Source organism: Acomys russatus, chromosome 32, assembly GCF_903995435.1.
Source record: "Acomys russatus chromosome 32, mAcoRus1.1, whole genome shotgun sequence".
In the NCBI taxonomy this organism is placed as follows: Eukaryota; Metazoa; Chordata; class Mammalia; order Rodentia; family Muridae; genus Acomys; species Acomys russatus.
This window is the reverse complement of record NC_067168.1, coordinates 43,388,513-43,407,976: the sequence shown is the minus strand read 5'-3', so window position 1 is coordinate 43,407,976 and position 19,464 is coordinate 43,388,513. Positions and strand designations below refer to the sequence as shown.

General features: G+C 42.8%; 1 protein-coding gene across 1 annotated transcript in view; it reads left to right on the top strand.

Annotated features, from left to right (window-relative positions):
* Positions 1-10,160, top strand: part of Zcwpw2 (zinc finger CW-type and PWWP domain containing 2) — a 77,690-nt gene extending 67,530 nt beyond the window's left edge. Inside the window, exons 7-8 of the mRNA XM_051140283.1 lie at positions 5,917-6,014; positions 9,560-10,160. Coding sequence (XP_050996240.1) covers positions 5,917-6,014; positions 9,560-9,706 — 245 coding nt within the window. The 3' untranslated portion in view covers positions 9,707-10,160. The remainder of the gene's footprint in view (positions 1-5,916; positions 6,015-9,559) is intronic.
* Positions 10,161-19,464: the final 9,304 nt, after the last annotated feature.

Below are 19,464 nucleotides of genomic sequence, written 5' to 3'. Positions count from 1 at the left end.
CTGGTGGAAGAGGGGACAGGAAAAATTGTAAGTGCCAGAAGTCCAGCATGACTGCAAGGACGCTGTTCCTGGACAAAGCAGGGCAGCTACGCTTAGCGAGTTCACAGCAATTTGAGCCATCATGCATAAGAAGTGCAGGCCCATGACAGCCAGGGTGGAGAGTGAAGGTGGGCACCATGTGTCGCTCCTAGCTCAGGAGCTCCTAACAGGCAACAGCTGCTGGGAGGGCAGACTCCACCCTCCAGTGAAGGCCACACATGCCAGAGCATATAGGCAGCAGCTGTCGAAGAAGAAGAGGGAGAAGGTAAAGTCAGGTGGGTAGAAAGGTGAGATGGAGCTGGAAGGAGTGGGGGAGGCAATGAAGTTTATCAAAATACGTTGTACAAAATTTTCAAAGAACAAATAAAAATGAGAAAAAGTAAGCATATAAATAAAAATAAACACCCAACAGCATGCAAGGAACAACAAAACACTTTGCAAACTTTTACATTTCTATCATTATTTCTGTAATCCCTATTGCTAGAATCCCTTTCCAGGAGTGGTGGGTGGGTGATGAGAACAGTGCTACTCCTTCCTCCAAAAGCCCTAACAACAAAGCAAAGTATGATTTACTGAGGAACCAATGAGCTTACTTATAGAGCATGACAGGAACATAGGCGACCCCAAACCTGCCATACTGGACAGACTTCACCAAGTAGGCTTGCTGGTTTTTCCATAGCTGCAGAGATGGAGTCCAACTTCCCCAGTCTTCCCAGCCTCTGTACTCTAGCCTGAGACTCCACGGCCATGTGTAGGTGGGGCAGCATTGCATAAAAATGCCTGGATGGAGTGACCAGACACTCAATTGAGGGGCTAGTGACCCTCCAGGGGAATGCTAATCTCCACAGGCTTCATAGCGACAGACTCTTACAAGCAGGTCCAGGAGATCTTATGAGGATGGTGACAGCTTGCTTCCAAGCAGAGCACTTCAGAGCAATCTCTCTTTTCAAGCATCTGTGTCCCACTTCTTCATAGCACTGTGGTCCTCAGGGCCAGTGCTTGCTGCTTGAGAGTCAGCTCTACAGAAAGGAGAGCTGGTGGTAAATACATCATGTTTATCCAAGAGCCAACCCATGAATACAAAGAGCATTCCAGTAGCAAAGCACTGGCTGTGAGAACCCAGATATACACAGAGCTTAAGGACGGAGAACAGGAGCGGTGGGCTTCTGGAAGGCTATCTGCTGGCTCTGAGTGGCTTCTGGGGTTCAGGGCACGTGTCTCCCTTTTTCTTCTCCAGCTGGTGCGTCACTGGCCCTGGTCTTCTGGAGCTACTTTCCCGTTGCGCTTTAGACAGTTGTTCTTTTCTGCAAATTAGGCTTCCTAGCAAGTGATGTGATTGGTGTTATTTGACTCCTGGAACTAAAGGACAAGGAGGATCATGTCATAGTGTGGTGTAATCAGAAGGAAGCAGGCCCTCTAGGTTCTATAAGCATAGAGAGAGATTATTTCACAGATGACACCTTAGTCATGGCCACACAATCCTTTTATTCTCTTCAGTGCCGACAAGCCTTTGCCCATTTAGTCATCTCAGTGTGGCATCTCCTTAGAATTCTTGGATGCCAAGCAAAGAGAAGAGAAATGACCTTGCAAAGGGCAAAGCACAAGGGAGCCTATGCTGCAGTGGCTTCCAGTGAGGGTGGGGCCAGTCCTGCCCCTGTGACTAGAGGGTGACCTGTGTCCCAGTCCTTGGCTTTGGTTTTCTTGTGTACTCAGATGATGATGTTTCTTACCTTCCTGCCTCAGGTGTACTGTTTGGGGACGAGAACTCTTCCTCTCCCTCTCCTCCACTCTTCCCTCCCTCCCTCCTTCTCTCCCTCTCCTCCACTCTTCCCTCCCTCCCTCCTTCTCTCCCTCTCCCTCTCCTCCACTCTCCCTCCTCCCTCCCTCCTTCTCTCCCTCTCCTCCACTCTTCCCTCCCTCCCTCCTTCTCTCCCTCTCCCTCTCCTCCACTCTTCCCCTCCCTCCCTCCTTCTCCTCCCTCTCCTCTCTCCTCCCTCCCTCCTTCTCTCCACTCTTCCCGCCTGCGCTCCTTCTCTTCCCTCTCCTCTCCTCCACTCTTCCCTCCCTCCCCCTGCTCTCCCTCTCCTCCGTCCGCCCTCTTCCCGCCCTCCCGCCTTCGCTATCCCTCGCCTCCACTCTCCCGCCCTCCGTCCTTCTCTCTCTCCCGCTCCCTCTCCTCCCAGCTCTGTCCCTCCCTCCCTCCTTCTCTCCCTCTCCTCCACTCTTCCCCTCCCTCCTTCCTTCTCTCCCTCTCCCTTTCAGCTCTCAGAAGTGAATTAAAACAAGCCAGGAACCTGAGGCTCATCGTCACAGAGAAGAGATGATCGGTTGTATAGTCAGCAAAGGCACTCACTCTGTCTCCAGCTTTGAGGATATCATTGACCAATTCTGATAACTGAGTCTGTAGATTATAGTAACTGCCATCTCTTGAGAATTACTTTTGAATTTCAGTTTACAATGTAAGAATACTTATATAAAAGTGAGTCTCCTGTTCCTCTGGAAGCAGCAATCAACATCAGTCCAGTTGTTAAGAGTCCTGGACAGTTGATGAAGTCCCCCATTACCCCGCCTACCCTTTGATCAATACGCAGTGCAGACACCCTTCCAGCTTGCTTGCAAACAGAGATTACAGTGAATTTGGCAATGACATACCTCATCCTAACCCGATTGTACTTTAGCCTAGTATTAGAAACTTAAAGATGTTTGTCTGCCACTTTCCTTTATAGCATAGCTTAAAATACACCTTTGCAACAGGACATTACATTTCAATGTCAGTTTCCGTAGACTCAGAATGTAAAGTAGGAAAAACTATTGTGAGGATAATACAAATAGTTGCCTGCAAATGAACAGGTTAGGTTACTAAAAACAGATCTAGCAAAATTGGATCGGTGAAGGTGGCTCCGTGTGTATGAAGCACTTGCGGCTTCCAGCTTGATACCACAGCTGAGTGCCCAGAGGTCATGTACAGGCTGGGTGAGGGCACACACCAGTGACAGCAGCATTCCTCAGAGGTGGGAGGAGGTACAGGAGAGTGAAGGCAGCCCAGAGACATGCAGAAACAACAATGGAGATCCTGCTTCAACAAGTCGCAAGGAGATAGCCTCTTCCTGAAAGCTGTCCTCTGACCTCTTCATGCATGCTGCAGCATTTGTGCGCACACATGTAAATAAATGAATACTTTTTAAAATTTGCTAAAATTGGATTTTAATTTCATTCAAAATGCTTCAGTATAAACATATATTCCTTTAAAAAGTTTGGATTCAGTAGACACGGTGTATCCATGTTTTAAAACGGATTTCCCAGGCAATTTTTAAGTCCAACAAACTCCGAGAATTCCTGATCCAGAACAGAATATTGTGTTGTCTTAAGTAATAACTAAAGAAAATAGGTGGTTTGGGGAGGTGACCAACATGTCAACTGCAGTTTTTGTTTGTTTTTCTTTTGAACATGACAGCTTACTGCAAAAGGTTGGGGGAGCAAATAGTCAGCCTAAGGTTGGCAGGGTAGAGATCACAGCGAGGAAGGCTGTGCCTGCTTTTTTGAGTTCTTGGTCTACAGTAGATCAACTATAAACATGTGTTGATTGGATACAAGAATGGGTAGGCAGAGAGATACTGGCCATCATGTGTCTGCTGATTGTAGCTTGGAAAAGGGAAAAGGAAAGCTGCTTTCCTGTGCTGTAGCAACAACCAGAGGGAGCTTTTCTGTTCAATACAGCTCTTAAGCGTTCAGTCAATACAGCTCTTAAGAGTGCTTCATCAGGACTTAAAACCCCCTTTTCATGTCCTGTTGGGGTCATTTTAATGCTGCTTGAACACCCAGCTGTGCTGAATGGTGTGACTTTTGGTGACCTGCCAAGATAGCAAAGAATAGGGGATGTGTGTCAGAGAGCAGGGGTCAAGGTGAAGGGTATGGCATTTTCTCCAGCTGTGCTGTCTTTGGACAGGCTTCTCAGATGTTCTCCCTGCCTCTAGTGCCGTGCTGCAAGCTACATGTGTGCTGTTTTCTGCTTCAGCAATACTTTGTGTCAAGTAAAAATGCTGTTTTATTTAGATGGAGAATTCAAATATATATTGTTAATCAGAATTCAGTTCTATCATTATTGTAGGCTGTCTGTCTTAGGTTCTGGTGGAGTCATTATTTTATTTCAACATATTCAATGAAGTAGTAAACATCTTTCCTACTTATTTCATAGAAATGCAAAAAAGACATTTATCAGCATAGTGTGTTCTTTTTAAAATCATACATATGTTAACATGTGTTGCCATTTGGATTAGGAATGGATGAACCTATGGGAATTTGGAGATGGTTCAATAGTTAAATTGTTAGCCACGCAAGTGTGGGAACCAAAGTCAGGATCCCCAGAAACCATAACAGATGTCACTGGGCCCCAAGCCGGCTGGCAAGACTAGCCATGTCAGGGAGCTCCAGGCTCTACTTGAAGGACCCTTTCTCAATAAATAAGGCAAGAGGGCAATGGAAGATGATCCCTGATACCAACCTCAGGCCTCCACAAGTGCCCACAAGGGTGCAAGTACACCCTGCGGGCACCCCCACATACACAGAGTCCCACACATGAAAATGGAAAAAGAGAAGGAAAAGCAAGGGTGAGTCTGCATCCGGCCCAGCCACTTAGTTATGTGGCTTTTTCTTTTAGCAGTAGTTTTTAATGTCTCACAATAATACAAGGCACTGTTGTGGTTAACTTATCAGTATGGCCTAATAATGTTTATTACCAGGCTCATAATATTATTTTGGTGGCATTTTCTAACTCACTAGCAATCAATGAAGACACAGACTCGTTTTAAAATAGCCTTAGTTAACCTGGGTCAGGGCAGATATTATTCCCCTAAACGGCATCCCATAGTGGGGCAGGATCCATCCCTGCCCCACCCCGTGCCATCTGTTACTAATAATTTCTACTGCACTACCTCCCATCCATACTCCCAAAACACTTGCTCATTATCATCATCTGTGCCAAATCTCCACCCATGGAGGCCATGTGCTTCTCCCCCACTTAATCCATAGCGCCAGCCTCCTCCTTCCTCTCTTCTCCTCTGGTCTCCTCTTCCGATCTCTTTCCCAAAAGCCCAAGAACCTTAGCCATGCCTATACCATTTGCCCTGCCCAGGTGTGTTGGTTTTTTGTTGGCTAAATAGGGTAGGTTTTCAGACAAGATTACATACAGTCTTGGGGCACAGAGAGCAAGCAGGAATTACCATCAAAATACATCAGACAAACCTCCAACAAGGCATTTCAATCATCTTCACCCCACACTCCCGTAACTCATCCCAAAGCCACTTCAAACTACCCCGGACCTCCTCATTTTGTGTGTTTTTAAATATAGTCCAGTCCAAATGCTTATGGGTGTGGGGTCATTTACAGGAGCACAGTGGCTGCACCCACTACAGAAGAGACCTCCTCCACCATCAACTGCCAATAGCATCTTGGTTGTGATGCTTGCTTTATAAATATACTTGAGGTTGGTGTCCTGGGACCTCAGTTAAGAAAAAAAAAAAAACAATTTCTAATGAGCTTTTTATATTTCAAAGATACTTTATACTATACATATATCAAGAAAATTAGCTATTCCTTTCAAAAGTTATGAAAATTTCACCTGGAATTTCATAATAGAACTTTGCAACAAGCTGAGGTCCTACTATATAAAAATCATATGATAACAAAAACTATGTAATAAAAAGCTATAAGGGCATCTCTTATATTTTAAGCTAACTAAATTTTTAAAAAATATTGAAGTTTATTTTTTTCTTTTTAATCCTGTAGTACTTGGAAGAATTGTTTCTGGGTGGTTAAGATTATGAGTTAGATGGAACTAACTAAAGATGCAGCTATTACTGTATTCATGATTTTATTTAGTTGTCTCTGAGACAGAAGATTTACTGAAAGAACTGGAGAAAATGCTGCAGCAAGTACGAGAACCCACAGCAAGAGCCGAGGACCCAGAGGGGGAACAGGTCAGTGGAAGGGCTGTCATTTGGCAGCTTCAAGCTCTGTAACTGCATGTACAATTTAGTTACGTGGAGTGCTCTTTTCCACATCTGAAGCCTGAGCCGCTGACCGTCACGATGTCAATAAACTAGTGGGTGTCGGATGCATTTGTCCCTGGGAGAAGTGTGTGTTTAAGCAAAGATAGTCTTTTAATTTTAAATTCTTCAGGGTTGGGCTAAAAGAAGACGGAGAGGCTTCCTATAATTTAGGTGGATCATTGTAGAAAGGCCTTGTATTGGCCATTGTGACAAAATATCTAATAGAAATGACTAAAAGAGATGCTCATCACAGTAGGGAGGTCATAGTACAGAGCACCTCATATCCTGGTGAGACAGGAAGCAGAGCAAACAGTTTACAGGAAGGGGCCAGGGCAAGAGAGAAATTATGGACATGTTCCCAGTGACCTACTTCCTACAGCTAGGCCCCACCCCAACCTGCCATAGTCCATACCTTTGGATTATGACTTAATTAAGTGAGCTGTATTATGAATCTGTCATAGAACTTAACTGTTGGTTAACTCAGAGTCCTCATGATCTGTCTCTAGAAAAGCCCAAACTGACATGCTTGTGTTCTAAATATTATTAACTCTATGGAGATTTCTTAACTCAGTGAAGTTGACAGTGTAATATTAGCAGCAGCAGCCTCCTCCCGTGCTTGCGGTCCTTAGTGGCAGGTCCCTGGAAAAGAAAGCAGTGTGGTGGGAGCCTTCTGTGTCCCATCTGAGCAAAGAGACATGTGCACAGTGTCAATAGAGCAGAGGAAGAGCTCATCACAGCAGTGTGTTTTACCACCCATGTCTAGGCTTGGCTCCTAGTTTCCTTTTGTTTTTAACTAACTATCTTATATTCAGAAAGCTGTATGTTCTTACTTTCCAATATCTGCGTAACTGTGATAGAAAGCTCAGGCCATTCATAAAAGGCAGCACGGGGTCAGTCAGTGTAATAAAAATCAGTCTCTGGGCACACACGTTACCCTGTGCTATAGTGTCCCGTAAGTAGTTAGAAAACAAACGGCAGCAAAAGATTACACAAGGTTTCATTAATTCATTCAGATACACAGCGTGCCCAGAGTCAAGAGAGCATCCCAAGACTGAATTCCCAGTGTGACTATTTGAATTTGTATTGCCCTATTATTATTTATTAATAACACAAACAATGTAAATGCTGGTTCTGCTCCTGAGGACTTGTGCCACTTGGCAGTTATTGATCTCCTGCTTTAGAGAACTGTTTGAAGAATTAGATAAGACAAACTGGGATATGTGTTGGAGGTGACAGTGGCAGTGGTAGTTCCAGAGAGAATGAACCCTTGTTCCCCACATTCTCACTTAGGGCCGCTATCCCCTGCTGCTCTCTCCTCAGTAGTAGTTGGGTTTAGAGATGGACAGATAGCTATTACGTTTTGTCAGACTGCTGGTTTCATATGGATCTTCCATCTTTTTTCCTGTCATGGAGAGAGGGTCTCCCTTGGTGGTGTAGGTTCTCTGTGTCATAGAGGCTGGCCTCAATGACCCACCAGCCTCAGCTATTACTCCCAAGTGCTGGAGCTAAAGATGAATCTTTAATACCTTAATTGTTGATCAAGGGAGGCATACAGAATTTATCATCCTAGAGATTAACGTGTTAGAGGAAATGAACGTCAGTTCCTGCCGCGATGAAAGACACAGGACACTCCCTCTGTCAGAGACAGCAGCACAGCTCCACCTGGATCTGCAGGTTGTTGTGAATCAGCTTATAAATGCCATTTCTCCACTAAGGCTCCTTTATAGGGGACTTCTTCCATGTATGGCCTGCCCTTGTCGAACAAGATGTGCATATTGCTGACATGGGTCTTACATATGTGTAATCAATATACAAATTATTCCTTTCTAGCAATTGTGTGCTTAGTTGAGCACTGCATGGTTTTATGCAATGTGTTTTATGGTTTTGTTTTGTTTTGTTTAATTTTTGCTTTCCCCTTCTTTCTGTTTTTTCAGCCCTCAAAATTTGTCTTTTCAAAAATACAGCCTGGCAGGTTTTTATGGTGACACCCTAGAGTTTTTATAGCTGTAGATTGGCTTCTGTTTTGTCATTAGAACTAGTAATTTGATGGACTAGAAATCACTTTTGATCCTTATTTCTTATGATAAGATACGTAGTTTTAATATTGCCCTAGGTAGGCCTTCTTTTTGTTTTAGATTCTTGTATTTTATGTGCTTTCAAAAGGCATTTGGGAACTATAAAAGTTACTTATTTTGACATAATGCCAGGTGAGTGCCTCCTACAGGCTGTGCACAAGTAGCTCCCAGCTGGCTCAAGACGCTTAGGGCCTTGCTCACTGCGTAAGAGGAGAGTAGCCTTAAAACCAACCACTTAGGCTGTAGCAGTTTCCACCTTAAAAGTAAAGAAATGCCCTTGGGGTTTTCTCTTAATTTCTTCCTTTTTTTTTTTTATTGTTTCCTCAAAGAACTAATGTGGCTTCTACTTCAAACCAGAGATGTGCTTTATGTAATTGGTTTTGTTTTGTTTTGTTTTTCTTTTCTTTTTTGTTTTTTTAAAAGAAGGGCCCTCTGAGACACTAAATACACCCAGAGAGTCAGCACATAATCCCAGCTATGGGCTGCGTTGACTCTGATCAGATGCCATGTGCGCCCTTTTCCGAGGTATAAATTTGCTGTTTTCCTCACTGCTGCCTGTCAGATTTCTGATGATTCCTAAGCGCTTGTGCCGGGATGAAGATGGAAAAAGCGCACACCCGCAGGCAGTCAGACCTTTCCTGTGTGCTCTGGCAGAGGAGTGTCTTTGCCTGAGTCCTATCCTCCTCTTTAGCCAATATGAGCACTGTTTAGGCCCCAGTGGAGAAATTAATCAGACTTTTATAAGCCTACCTAATTTTTAAATGGATAATCCATATGCAAATAAGGAGGTTTACTGTATAATTATCTGGATTAAAAGGTACATATTGTATTGTGAACTACAAGCATGTTATTGTCTTTCCATTGCACCAGCATCTGGTCTACCGACAGTGAACCTTGAAACTGAAACTGTGTGTATATGTGTGTATGTTTGTGTGTGTATGAGTGTGTGTGTGTGTGTGTGTGTGTGTGTGTGTGTGCATGCACGTGCGCTTGTACATGTGAACAGTGCTTTACTGCTGTCCTTCCCATCTAAACTAGAGCAAGGACATTTTTCTGGCTAGTGTAAATACTTATGAAGGAATGACCATATAATATTTAAATATATAAATAATTCAGATGAGGATCACACTGTCCCAAGGTATAAACTTAAAACATAAGTAGATGACAGTGGAGAAGAGAGGCAGAACCTAAGCAACAGCTTACCCTTATGCAAACATGTCTGATAGATGTCATGTCACATACAGAGCTTATCACCTGCCCACCCGCACAGAACACTGTGTGCACTGCTGTGCTGGAGGAATGCTAACCTCCTCAGGAACCAAGCGGTGTTCTGTAATTGTGATGAGCTGTGTGGAGGACATTCTGTAGTTATGATCAATTGTACGGCTCTTTTTGCAGTTGTCTCAGTGCAGCCCGGAAGCATTTCAGAGCTACCACGAAGAGGACTATATTGTGCCTGATGGTACAGGACTAAAAGTTGGAGAATGTATTAAGGACATAACTAACAATATAAGAAAGATAGATGCTCTAATATCTGAATTTTAGGGTATTACTCAAGTATTTCCAAAGTTTAATTATAAAAACGCTAACAGTCTTTATATTTTCCTGTCAAACACTTAAAAATGTTTAGTGAAATAGGCATACAAAATTAATATTTGTTATAAATGTATATTTTGTGAATGTCCATGGCTTTGGGAACCTATCAAGTGACTTTTAAGTTAGGGCGTTAGAATCTTAGGGTTTAAAAGTCCCTGAAGTTTGTATTTGTGTACTTTTTTGTTTGTTTTGACCTTAGAATTCTTTATGAAACTTACTTCATAAGCAGGCGCTGCACAATGAGTATTTAGGCCCTTTATCAAATGCTGCCTGTTCTGTTACGGGTCTCAGAGAGAATTCAAATGTAACACGTGTAGAAAGTGGTTTTTGTAGTTGGCTGGAACTATTTTAAGCCATACGGAAATATTAAAAATACAGTCATATAATAAAGTTTGAAAGTTCTTAAAAGTTGAAAATGTCAGTTGTCTTATTGTATTGGAGACAACTATTATTCAACATGGTCCCCAGTCATAGCAGGGAATTTCAGTGTCCTGGACATTTCCCTGCTGAATCAGTGTCTCTATAGGTGAGGCTGGGGACATGTAACTGAAAATACAACAAGGGAAGCTAACCGTCTTCTGTGCTGTCAAGGAATAAAAATGTACGCCGTCCCTAAGGATTCCATGAATGGTTTCAGTGGAAGTCTGTGTTTGAAGATAAAGTGGTTGGCCACCCGAGGAAGATAAAAGCCACAGACCAATGCAAAGGTGAGTGTTAGAAATTTAATGTAGGTTCACAGAAAAGAACTGACACAAAATTACCCTCAGAACAAGCTTCGTTGGGAGAAAGCCTCAACTATGAAGAGCCATGATCAAGCCTTGAAGAAGGAGAGGACTGGGGGATCAGCTGCCCCATGTCACATAATAAGCTCAGAAACGACAAACAGACCCTTCAGGACCAGAGGACACAGAGGCCTCTGACTCATAGATACTGAGATGGGTGGCAGGCTTTCCCATGACCAGTTTATGTGTAGCTGATTCAGGAAGGCACAGACAAAGGTGAGCTGTAATTTCAGGTGGTCCTGGTCTAAGAAGTGGGAGCCAAGCCTGCTCTCAGCTGCTAGTAGGAGGGCAACTGCAAGGCCACAGCCCAGGCTGCTTTCTTATCAGCTCTCCTTATTAAAGAAAGCTACAGAGAGGGCTGTGGCCTGATTTTGAGACAGAGAAAAGGAAGCAGCCGAGCAGTAGCCCCGCAGTGAGAGAAATGGGAGTGAGTAAGCAGCCTTAGTAAGGGTGGGCAGGGTGGTAGCAACAAAGGGAGGGAAAGGCTGCACAGAGCAGGCAGGATTTGTTGAAGGGAGGCCGTGATATCACAGCAAAGGGCAGCTCTCTATGCAAGCAGATATGCCTAGAATTAAACACCCACTCTGGCTGTAGGGACTGACTTGGAATCAGACCGTTGTTAGTCTGGCATGCATGAGAGGGCAGCAGACAGACATTACTGCGCCAGCCTGTGCCCCTGTGTCTGAGGGAATCCATTGCCCTGATGTTAGCTCAGATTGTCAGCTTCCACATCAAGAGCCTTAGGGTTGCTAGCAGGCAGCCAGCAACTGGCAGGGTAGATGTCTGCACAACGTCTTATTAACCTCTCAGCCACCTGGGAATAATGCACCATGGCGGCAGAGTTTTAAATGGCAAAGGGTCTCTGCCTGTCAGGGGTGGTACAGATACATACTTTCATTTGTCCTCCATGAAAGCTTAAAATCATTTTTGTCTGTTCAACTCAACTTATAGGCCTCATTACTTGAAGTTCATCGGGTGCTTAGAGCAGCCTTCTTTATTCTGTCTACTCTCAGAGTCAGGTTAGTGAGGAGCTGATGCATTTTTAACCAACTCAAGTAACTGAGAGGTCTGCTCTGTAGCACAGCCAGCAGCTGCTGCTCACTGTCTGAGAGCAGTGGCTATGACAGAAGACTCCCATTTTCTGTGTAGATTCCTAGAGGTGAGGGCTGTATGGGTTTTATGACCTGCCTGCCTAGGCTAGCCTAAAGTACCCAACTTGCATGGTGACAGTTTTCACTTTTATGTGCATTTGACATATCCTGCCAATCCAGTGGGAATATTGACTCTTTGTATCCTCATATACCTTTGGTGTGAACCTACGGTGTTTGTTTTCTCCCTAATTCCTCCCAGAATCTTTATAACAGTCATATGCTACAATACTGTAAGACAGTCAGAAGTCTCCAAATGCTCCTGTCAACCAAAACCTCTGCTTTGAGTTGGCAGGTCTGCAAAGCTTGGCCTGCATGGCCAATTTCAGTGAGTCACTGGGTCTGGTCAGCTTCAAGGCTGCTTGGCCATGGCTCCATTGACCTTTCTAGGCTCCCTCACATGTCTGGGAAATAGACATCATCTGCTTAGTGGCCTAGAGAATTCCCAGGTGGGGAAGTCAGGGCAGTTTGACTCTGCTTTACATTTCACTTTTTCTCTTGCCCCAGACTAGCCCAGGCTTGTCCTTGTGGAGACATCAGAGCAAGAAAGAACCTCACTGTTAGGTAGCTGGTTAGATATTAATAGGCTTGGAGGACAGGGGAAAGACCCCTCTCCTTCATAATTAGCAGGATGTAAAGCCAAGGCCTAGAGTAGCAGAGCTCTAAGTACTGTCTTCGGCCCTGGGAGGAGGTGTGACATCCTCCTCCATTGCCCAGAGGTCACTGATAGATAACTAAGACTGGTTCTGGAGCCCCAAATCTTACAAGCCTTCCATCTAGCAGGGGGGCTTTCAGACTAGAGGACAAGAACACATGATGATTCCTCCTCCTGTTAGAATCCATCCAAATGGGCCTGTCAATCACCAGGACTTGTTCTAGAGACTTTGGAAGAGATGTAGAACCTGCCTTGGCTATAGATCAACACAATGGTCCATCCGGCCGTCGTCCACTCCTACCCGTGCAGAATGTGTTCCACCTTACTGTGACCTATCTTCTCCCTGTATTCTCCATGACACCCAGTCTTATGGGTGAATTATGAAAGGTGCAAGGGTCAGGGAGCTGAGAGGAGTCCAGGGAAAGACCCCAGTGACAGCCACGGCGTGGGTGGATGCTTCTGCTTACATTTTCTTTGCTGACATTTCTGTTCGCATCAAGGCACAACGCACCAGTCAGGTGGAGACGTGCTACCAGAGAGCACGAATCTGCCACACGCTCATTAAAGAAGAGAATGTTTCAACATGAAAATGAACGCCATTTGTAGTCTTATGAACAGCACATAAATTACTGTTGGCATTTGAAAAACCCCCACAAACTTATTCTCTGGTAAATATGTACTTTAAAAAGCATTTATGAATTGATAACCAAAAAAGGTCTTCATTACTTTTGCTTCTTAACAGTTAATGTAAATATTTACAGAGTATGAAATTGTCCTGCAACATAGTTTTACTAATTACCTGGTATTTTATTACACTTATATTGACACAATGAATTACCTTCTTGGTAGAAGTTTAAATGGTTTCTATATTTCACAATTATAAACCACTTTTGCACAAAAATCCATTATTCAATCCTTGTATACATGTACACACTTTTTCCTAGTTTTTTTTTTGTACAGTTTTGAGGCTATTTGTGTCTACCAAAGTTTCATCAGAAAATCAGCTATGCATAGGTCCATCCATTTCTGAGCAAGGTGGTCGCTTATAGCTATGTTGGGCTAAGTTTGCTTATGTCAGGGACTATGACATGAGAAGGGTTTTTTTGTTTTTGTTTTTTGTTTTGTTTTGTTTTGTTTTGTTTTGTTTTGCTAATTCCTTAAAGAGTGGCCAACATAGCACCAGAACAGCTCATAGAAAAATGTCTTCTGTAAGAACAGTAAGTTAGATGTCAATAGGGATGAAATGAAATGTTAGGAGAAACGGTAGGTCTCTTGTTTTAGTTGTGACGCCTATTTTAAGCAAATCATTATAAATAAATATTAGTGAAGAGTAATTTCTCTGAAACATTTTGGTGGAATGGTAGAATTTTGAAACCTTTCCTTTTGGGTGTAGATGGGGAAGCCGTGACGTCACTCGCCAACTCCTTTGATTCAGGTGATTGTGCAGTTTGTCTCTTGCATTATGACCTCATCAGTGAGTGTTTTACATTGCGTTCCATACTCTCTGGGTTGAATTGTTAGTTTTTATAATGAAAGTGTGGCATCTGTTCTTCCATGTATGTGGTTGTTTAGTGTTTTTGTAGTTTCTAGTTGTAAGGCCTGGCTTTGGGTGCTTGTCTTTTCCTTTGTTGGGGTTGGGAGGTATGATCCCTTTCCTAACTGTAAGAACCATGGCTACCTCAAGAGCAAAGGCAGCTGACAGAAGAATAACAGAACTGGTGTATTTAGTCACAGTTTCATGTGACCAAAGAGCTTCCAGAATGAATAACCAAAAGTCTTGGGGAAACTGTCTAGTTTTTATGCTTAGATATAGTGAAGGATGTCACCATGTAGAAACATGGGTAGGCAGGCATGTGATCTAATGGTAATAGATATGGAGAGGGCAGCAAGCTTCTCTTCAGACCATTTTTGACCTCTCTGAGAAATCTGCTGGGTTTGATGCAGGGCCATCTAGAATAGGTGCCTCAAGACCTACCTGTTTTCCTTCTGGCCCCAAGCTCCCAGAATAATGACTCATAATATTTTTACAAATACCTAGGACATATATCTAGGCTTTTTGATGACTAGCTCATAACTTAACTCATTTATGCTAATTTACATTATGTGATGTGGCTGGTTACCTCTGCTCAGGTACCATGTATCAGTCTTCTTCACATCTTCTCAGGGTGAATTTCCCACACCTGGTTCTATCCCAGAATCCTTTCTGTCTACCAGATGTCCCACTTTTTATTCTACTTATCCTATAGGCTGTACATACATTGACAGATGATGCATCCATACAGTACACGAGATATTCTCTCAACACCTACCTCTAACTACAGAGATAGGATATTTTTAATGCTTGTAGCTGGATTTGAGAAAAAAGGCATTTGAATCCAATCTGGGAAGAGGTGTTGGGGTACACTGTGTGAAGCTGTATCTCTGTTTATTCAATTGTTGACTGTTAAACTGGCAGAGATCTAAGTGCTATCAGGATCTTGGTATTGTTCTTTCTATAGGCCATCACTGGTCTTAAATTTTGTAAATATTCATCCTTCTTCACATGCCTATTAGTTATAGTAAAGATCTGACAGCTAATATCTGGGCAAGAATTAGAAGGCAAGACTTCTGGGGGGAGAGGCAGATCTGGAAAGAAGAAAGCAAAGGCAGAGATTCACGAGCAGACACAGAGGTAAATGGATGGACCAGAGCAGAACAGAGAGATAGAGTTACCCATGTGGCAGGATGCGGTACCAGGATTAGTCAGGTAAATCTCGATGGTTGGCTGGGAAACTGTCCTAGCTAAAAGGCCAAAGCTTTAAAATATTAAAAAGCTAATCCTAGCACTCAGTCAGAGGCAGGTGGATCTCTGTGAGTTCGAGAGGCCAGCCTGGTCTACAAAGTGACTCCAGGACAGCCAAGGCTACAGAGAAACCCTGTCTTGAAAAAGCAAAAACAAAATGAACAAACAAACAAAAACAAAAAAAACTAAACATAAACTTGTAAAAAATTAAAAAGCCTCTGTGTCATTATTTATACTGCCGGTGGGTCCAAAAGTCCCACTATAAAGAGGGATTCTGGTTTCTGCCACTTACCTGGATGGAGAATAAGAAATGAGTTGAGGGGAAGGTCAGAAAAAAACTTTACTTCTGGGGCTGCTTCCCACGCTGTCCTAATCACTTTTATAATGCTGGGAGGAGACACCTGGACCAAAGCAACTCTTATAAAAGAAATCATTTAACTGAGAGACTGGACCTGGCTTGGAATTTTAGAACCTCAGAGCCCACCCCCAGTGACACATTGTCTCTAACAAGACCACACCTGCTCCCAGCAAGGCCATACCTCCTAATCCTTTTAATACCTTCAAACAGTTGCACTCCTTGATGACTGAACAATAAAATATATGAGCTTATGTTGCCATTCTCACTCAAGCCACCACACAGATGTTCATCTGGGAGTTTTATTTTCTGAGCCACAGTCCCAGCACTTGACTAAAATGTTGTAAATGTTTCTCAATACCATTGTTGCTACATACTTTTACCTTACACACAATTAAGTATGGATCTCTCCCATTCAGATGGTTCACTTTATGGACTTTGTCATTTTAGAATCATTGAATAAATGAACAGATACACACTGTTATTAAGATTCTTGGTATAGCTATCCCTTACAAATTAAGATTGAATCTCATCAGTCAGGAGCCTAAGTTACAAATGTTCAAGTTCTCAGCAGTTCTTAAACCCTGAGATGTTTGCAACTTAGATCTTACTTGCATATGGTCCTATATGATCCATTCCTTAGTCCAGTGCAGGATGGACAGTCTGCTGAGAGTTTCTTACTTTCTGATACTTTTATTCTTCTATAGTGAATCTCATTCCAAAATGAAAAACACTGCCTTTTACAAATCATTAAGACATGGAAGACAGACTGGGTAGCCTCCAAGGCTTAGTCATAAAGGGCACTGTGGCTGGTTTCCACTGTATTTACCTTTGAATGAATCAACTGCCACATAGTGAGCTAATTGGGCCATTCTATATATAGAGAGGCCTGTGTAGGGGGAAGCAGAATCCTCTTGGCTTTAGCCAATACTGATCTAAGAGTCATGTGAGTTTGTATTTTGAGAAGGTTGTCAGCCAGCCCCTTGTCATCTGACAAGATCTCAGGCTGAACTTTGCATGCAAGCATGCAAGAGAGGCTGAGCAAGAATCCCTCAGTACCTGGTTTCAGATTTATGGCCCACAGGAACCCTGTTAGCTAATAAATGTCTCTTAAGCCATGCTTGCTGTACATCAATGGGAAACTAATACAATGTGGGATGAGCTTGTCTCAACAAATAGATGGTACACATCTAGAGGGAAAAAACCTACCTGTCATTTCAGACAATTATCTTCTATGATACTGAGATGATATTGGTCTCAATAAATGATGCTGGGGTTTCATAATTAACTCCTAATCAAGAAATATTTATGGAATGCCAGCAAAATACTCTTCTGGGGCTATGGAAATCAGTAAACAAAAGGACCCAGTAAATCTTGGGTGAAAGCCCTGCACTAAAATGTTGCTTTGCACACAGGACAACCTAAGTTTGATCCCCAGAACTAAAGCCTGGAATGGTGGTACATTCTTGCGGTCTGATCAGCAGATGGAGAGGCAAGGATTTCTAGGACTTGCTAGACAGATGGCTTAGGCTACGTATCAAGCTCCAGGCTAATGAGAATGAGAGACCCTGTCTAAAAAGGAGTCAATAGCTCCTTCATAATGACACTCAAGGCTGGCCTCTGGCTCTCAAACTCACATGAGCATACACAGAGACATACAGACATATACACACACAAAGGGGGCAGGTAAATCCTTGTGGAGAAAGCAGGCAGTAATAGATAAAATAGATATGGTTCAGCCCAATGGAAATTTGAAGCCAGAATGGAAGAGACAGGAGATGCTGTTTCCTGTGTTCTAGGTTTGAGTCCCTTCTCTAATGACATCAGAGCAAGAGCTATGCATATCTCTGTGAATGAGCATCCAAAGTAGAGGGAACCATATGTGCACAACCCAGGGGTTGGGAAGGCATGACACAGGCAGAAAGGCAGTGTGTGAGGCCAAATTCACTCTTCTAGACATCACTGTTCAGGTAACCAAGTCGCTCATACTTGCACCATGGTTATTGCATATCGTCGGACAGGATGCTAGACACCAGTCCACAGTCCACAGACCTTTTCATGCACATTTATCATTTTATGAAGATAAACACAGCTAATGAGTCAATATAGGCTAGGATTTGTAGCCAAAATAAAGAATTAGGAAAAGCACTGATTGTAATCTGTTATTTCTGCTCCTTGAAGATTTCTGCCTTCATTAAGACCATTGTTATCCACTAATAAATTACACAGCTTTGTGATAACATGGATATGTTTGCAGTAACTGACATGACATGAAAGTATCAAACTTAATATACCTTTATTAAAATTTAAGATGTTTGAGGAGGCCTGTGTCTGGCCCAAGCAACACTCGGCTTACGTTATCTCTGCTGCTGGTCCATCTGCCTGACCCACTTGGGACACAGACAGCAGTGATCCAACAGAGCCAGCAGAAGTGAGCTGTTGGCAGGACCCAACCCCCATCATCCTCCATCCCAAGGAGGCTTGTGTCTGGCCCAAGAAACATTCAGCTTAGAACTCTCTCTGCTGCTGACTCCATCTGCCTGACACCCCTGTGACACAGATAGATGTCAGAGCCAGCAGAGGTGAGCTATACTTGAAACCCAACCCCAGTCATCCTCTATCCCAAGGAGGCCCATGTTGGACCAAGAAACATTCACCTTAGAGCTGTCTCCACTGCTGACTCCTGATTTGCTAAACCTACATGGGACAAGGCCAGCAGAGGGGCCACCAGGCCTGCTAAAACCAGAAACAACAAGATGGCTAGAGATCATCATAAAAATATAAGCGACAAAAGCCAGAGCAACTTGACTCCATGGGAAACCAGCTATTCTATCACAGCAAGCCCTGAAGATACCATCATACCTGAAGCACAAGAAAACAAGCATCAATCTGAGGTTATGAAAATGATAGAGGATTTAAAGGAGGAAAAAAATCCCTCCAAGAAATATAGGAAAATACATTCAAACAGATGAAGGAATTGAATAAAGCCCTTAAAGAAAGTCAGGAAAATGCAATCGAACAGGAAAAGAAAATGAATAAAATTGTTCAAGACCTAAACATGGAAATAAAAGCAATCAAATAGAAGCAATCTGAGTCATACCTGGAGATGGAAAACCTGGGGAAGAGAATAGGAACTACAGGCACAAGCATCACCAATATAAGAGATGAAAGAGAGAATGCTAGGTGTAGAAGACATGGTTTAAGTAGCTACATCAGTCAAAGAAAATATTAAATCTCAGAAGATCCTGTCATAAAACAGCCAAAAAAAAAATCTGGGACACTGTGAAAAGACCAAACCTAAGAATCATAGGAAAGAAGAAGGAGGAAACTCCAGACCCAAGGCCCAGGAAATATTTTCAACAAAATCATAGCAGAAAACTTTTCCAACCTAAAAAAAAGAGAGGCTTATAAAATATACAGAAAGCTTATGGAACACCAAATAGATTGGTCCAGAAAAGAAAATCCTCCTGCTACATAATAATCAAAACACTAAACATATAGAACAAAGAAAGAATATTAAAAGCTGCAAGGGGAAAAAAATCCAAGTCACATATAAAGGCAGATCTATCAGAATCACACCTGACAGAGACTATAAAATCCACAACGGTCTGGATGGATGTCATGCAGACACTGAGAGACCACAGATATCAGTCCAGTCTACTATACCCAGCAAAACTTTGAATCATCATAGATGGAGAAAAAAGATATTACAAGACAAAAACAAGTTTAAATAGCACATATCCACAAATACAGCCCTACAGAGGGTACTCTGTAGGAAAACTGCAACCTAAGGAGGCTAACTACACTGAAGACAACACAATAAATAAATAACTTCACATCAGCCAAACCAAAAGGAAACACACACACACACAGTACCACTACCAAAATAAAAATAACAGGAATTAAGAACTATTGGTCATTAACATTACTCAACATCAATTGCCTCAACTCCCCAATACAAAGACACAGACTAACAGAATGAATA